The sequence below is a fragment of the Pyrus communis genome, chromosome 3 (assembly GCF_963583255.1).
Source record: "Pyrus communis chromosome 3, drPyrComm1.1, whole genome shotgun sequence".
NCBI lineage: Eukaryota > Viridiplantae > Streptophyta > Magnoliopsida > Rosales > Rosaceae > Pyrus > Pyrus communis.
The window spans coordinates 4,727,026-4,732,038 of record NC_084805.1 but is presented as its reverse complement, the minus strand read 5'-3'; the positions used below and the strand labels follow the sequence as shown (position 1 = coordinate 4,732,038).

Below are 5,013 nucleotides of genomic sequence, written 5' to 3'. Positions count from 1 at the left end.
TTTGTCTCTATGTAGATGATTTATTGTTTACAGGAAACAATGAGGCAATGTTCCATGAGTTCAAGCAATCCATGTTCAGTGAATTCGAGATGACTGACAATGGATTAATGTCATACTTTCTTGGCATAGAAGTGAAGCAAGAAAGTGATGGTATCTACATCTCTCAACAAAGGTACATGAGAGACATATTGAAGAAGTTCAATATGGACAAGTGCAACACTGTCAATACCCCAGTCGCAACTGGATTGAAGCTGTCCAAAGGAGGAGAGGGTGAATTTGTAAACTCAACAGTGTACAAAAGCCTCGTTGGAAGCCTAAGGTACCTTACAATCACAAGACCTGATATAGTTTATGGTGTTGGACTCGTGAGTCGATACATGGAAACACCAAGGGAGTCTCATTGGCTGGCCGCCAAGAGAATTTTGAGGTACATAAGAGGTACTCTAAACTATGGTCTATTTTATAATTTTGGTGAAGATGCAAAATTATTTGGTTATTCAGATAGTGATTGGGGAGGTGACCAAGATGAAAGGAAAAGCACAACTGGCTATGTGTTTTTTCTAGGATCAACAGCTTTCTCATGGACTTCAAAGAAGCAATCAATTGTTGCTTTGTCATCATGTGAAGCCGAGTATGTTGCTGTAGCCTCAACCGTGTGTGAGGCAATTTGGTTAAGAAATCTGTTGAAGTCAGTGTGTCATCCACAAGTGGAATCGACTGTGATTCACGTAGATAACGTGTCTGCAATCAAACTTGCAAAGAATCCTGTTCAACATGGAAGGAGCAAGCACATTGATACCAGGTTCCATTTTCTAAGGGACCATGTGAAGCAAAAGACAATTGAACTTGTCTACTGTCACACCAAGGAACAAGTGGCAGACATCTTCACAAAGCCATTGCCAATTGAAACATTCCGGCTACTGCGTGAAATGCTAGGAATGAAGGCGATTTGATTTGAGGAGGTGTGTTGGAAATTCAAATCAAAACAAGTTGCTATTGTTGAAAATCAATGTCAAAGTTAGGCATGGAAAGTTAGGCAATGTTAGGTATGGTTGAATAAAAATTATTAGGTGCAATTAATGTGTTTTGTGTGGTAATAAATAATCTTAGTTTAATCATTTGGTTTGCTATAAATACCCAAGCTCTCAAGCATTGTAAATCATCCCATCCAAATCCCACTTCCAATTGTGAAGAAGCTTGTAAGCTTTCTTATTCCAATAGTTTGTAAACCTTTTTCATATATCAAAGTCCAAGTGTTTTGCCAAAGCTTGTTGCTTCCCTCCTTTCTCTATTTCTTTCTTTGTCCAATTTTATTTGAGAGTGCAAAGTGAAAGAGGTGTGATAGAGTTTGTAAACTTATCACCCACATATTTTGGTATTGAGTTAGTAAACTGTAAAATACCAACAGGTTCAAGTAGGACACCGGAATAATAAACCGCTTCTTCTGGCTCTCCCCAACGTAGATGGCAAGATAGCCTTTTGGAACATCCAATGACTTTGAAGAAACTTGACTTTTCTTGGCATGTAAAATACCAGGCAATCGGAAACCCATGGTTTTAAAATTTCTCTGTAAAAAGGAACAATAAAGAGTTCAAATGAATTTCAGGACAGAAAGAGCTTTGATAAGATATGCTTGGGAGTAGAAGAGTTGTGTTGGTTTGCTTCTGAACCTTGGATGATGTATGCATATATAGCCAAAGCGGTATGCTGCAAGCCATCAGTTACCTGAAATGATTGGTGATGAAGCACTGGGATGGACCCAAGTGAGAGAGAGAGTTTTCTCATAGAAAATCACATGGGCTTGTCTACAAGTTAATTATCAATATTTCACGAGTCGTTTACGGAAAAAAATACGATTGGTGAAGGACCGTGGCGGAGCCAAGTGATAGTCATTTTCTCATGGAAAATCACATGGACTTGTCTTTCCAACTAATCAAGAAAAAAATGTGAGCAGAAATGAAGAATCACAATACCCTACAGCTACATCTTTTAATAACTGCACAAACTGAAAAAGTATTGAAACTAAAATAAAACACAATGTCCTACTCATGTTCGGAAGGTACGCCGGCAAGATCAGTCGTAATCCTAACAATCAACATAATGTTATAAGAAAGTTTGAGGGAGTGGTCTGCAGGAAATTGAATGGGATTGAAAAAAATAATAATTCTAAAGACAGTAGCATTTGCAAGTTCACATGCCGTTGTCTTCAAATTCATCAACTTTTCTCCGAGTGGTGATTATTGAGGGACCATGATGGTACCATGAGAGAGATTAGTTCATGGAAAATCACATGAACTTGTCTCAAAGTTACAACCACCGATGCCATCAGATTAATGTTTGCATAATTGAATCATTTTGGAAGAATAGATACATGACTAGTATAAAATCAGAAACATGCAGAAAACAGGCATTTTCTTGCAGGTTGCTAGTTCAACATACTATATATGTGGACCCAATACAAATTGATTTGTTGTTGCAGTACCATATCATAGCAACAAATTTCCATATCCAAACTGAAACAATGGATGTGTCGGGGAAAAAAAAAAAAAAAAAAAAAAATCTCTAGTAGTTGGCGTGAAAGGCTGTGTGGGTGTTCTCCAGGCAATTGAGTGGCTATAGACATCAGCATTTAAAAGTTCACATGGCTCTGTCATCCAATTCATCACAAGCCTTGGTAGTGATGGAGGCTCCACATATTTTGCCTAAATGCTTGATTAATTTGAAGACAGAACCATGTGATCCCTGATGAGCTCTTATTCCCTTCTATACCCCATCCAGATTGTCATTATCTTTACCATGTATTTTTTTCTTTAGTAGAAGATATTACACAATACTTTTCATCTATATATACCATATGAATGGGATGATGACCACCAAATTAAATCTTCAAGTTCTCAAGTATAGAGCTTTCTTGTTTTGCACTTGCAAGTTCATTGAGATCCTCTTCAAGTTCTTATAAACTTTATTGCTAGTCTTTCCTCCAAAGATTTACAGCAATGGGGTTCCGGCTGCCTGCTGTAATTCCTGCTAAGAAACTTTTTCGACGGTCTTTTTCAAATTCAAGTCAAGGAGCTTCATATAATTTAGCAGATGTCCCTAAAGGTTATTTTGCAGTTTATGTTGGTGAGAGTGAGAAGCACCGATTTGTGGTTCCCATATCATTCCTCTGCCAGCCTGCATTTCAACACTTGCTAATTGAAGCTGAAGAAGAATTTGGATTTGATCATCCAATGGGCGGTCTAACAATTCCCTGCAGACAAGATGCTTTCCTTGATCTATTATCTCGCTTGAGTGCAGTATGATAGAGTAGCAGATTGTGGAAAGCAATTACACGAACTGTGTGATTGTTACAATTTTGGAAACCAAACAATTTCCAGATTTTGTACATTTTTTTTCGATCGAGGAGGGAGACACATACTTTTCCCCTTGAATCAGATTCGTAAATGCCTAAATGGAGACTGTAGCAATATTCATAGCTTATTACATTACAATATAGAAAGCATCCCTTTAAATTATATGACCAGGTGTGTTGCTGCTGCTTGTTATCATCTTCCGATAATGACCAACAAAACATTTCTTGGTCGTGTGATGAAACGCCTGATTTAACCATAAGGAGTAATTTTGTTTTCTTTCATAAAAATGAGTATGAAAAAAAGACGTAACCTACAATCTTGGATTTATTTCTTCAGATTCTCTTGTGATGAGTTTCCCATTAGGATCCTTTTTTACAGTTAAGAGAATGCTTATATGTTAAGAAGTAGTTCCCCCAACAGTTTTGGACAATAATCTAAGTTTTCTCTGCATGACTAGTATGTCATTCTGTAGATTAAATTGTGAATTTTTCATTCAAACAACTCCAATATGAAAATTTCTGTATAAGAATAATTCTCCTCCATATATCCAATTGCGACTACAACTTTTTATTGATACTTGATGTAGGAGATGTATAAGAGTCACCATACAAAATAAAAGAATGAGGGAAACGTTTGACCTTCAATAAGACTGATGCTAAATTAAGTGTGTGAGCACCATAAGTCCACATTTAGTGGTGTCAGCGGGTGATGTTGATGCAGCGCTAATCTTTCAAGCAAACAAAGCCACCCTTTAATTAGACCTCTCAGAAGACCTGTAAGATAGCCAATTCTATAAGGGAGCACCGAATGTGTTGATTCAACATATCCCCGTTGGAGCATGAAATTATGCTTTCAACAACAAAGTACACCACTTTACCGTAGTCTCTAGCTTTTAAAAGAAAATGCTGCGTGACTCACTAGCTGCGGACATGGCTGTACCATTTCTGCTCAGGCCAATGTGATTGGAAAGATGAAATATGCCCCTAGACTTGGCTATAACTATGAAACTCCTAGGATCAAAATCTTCTTGGGGTTAGTTTGCTGCGGGGAAACCATTCACTGAATCATTTTCTGATTAATCAAGAGGTACATATATTGTAATTAGTACCTCCCCCTCCCCCTCCCATTTCATCATTTTGTGGTTCGCTTTGTTGGTATTCTAAAGTTTACTAACTCAATACCAAAATATGTGGGTGATAAGTTTACAAACTCTATCACACCTCTCACTTTCACTCTCAATAAAATTGGACAAAGAAATAGAGAAAGGAGGGAAGCAACAAGCTTTAAAAAAAAAAACACTTGGACTTTGATATATGAAAAGAGAGTTTACAAAAATCAATAGCTTACAAGCTGAAAATGAGAATGGGAAATGGGATTCGGATGATATTTTTTAAGGCTTAGCAAGATGGCCTATTTATACAAAACTAAAAAAATAAACAATCCAACAATACATATAATGAATGATGGTGTTCCACATCTTTACACCCTTTCAAACACATGTAGCAACTTTGACAGTTGGCATACACATGCATTGCATCATGGCAGGTTGTAATAACCACCTTTCGGCTTGCACACAGCAGCTCACATCTCTGCTGTCTTTCAATCTCCTTTTGGCTAACACATGGAGGAAGCAATGATCTTTGTAGTTGCTGAAAAACAC

General features: G+C 37.3%; 1 protein-coding gene across 1 annotated transcript; it reads left to right on the top strand.

Moving 5' to 3' along the window:
• The first annotated feature begins 2,996 nt into the window (after positions 1 to 2,996).
• Positions 2,997 to 3,302, top strand: LOC137728095 (auxin-responsive protein SAUR21-like). Its single transcript, XM_068466981.1, has one exon. The coding sequence runs from the start codon at positions 2,997 to 2,999 to the stop codon at positions 3,300 to 3,302; it is 306 nt and encodes a 101-aa protein (XP_068323082.1).
• The last annotated feature ends 1,711 nt before the right edge of the window (positions 3,303 to 5,013 follow it).

What these genes read in the sequence shown, in the direction of transcription:
- LOC137728095 (XM_068466981.1), top strand. Translation starts at nt 2,997, where the DNA reads ATGGGGTTCCGGCTGCCTGCTGTAATTCCTGCTAAGAAACTTTTTCGA.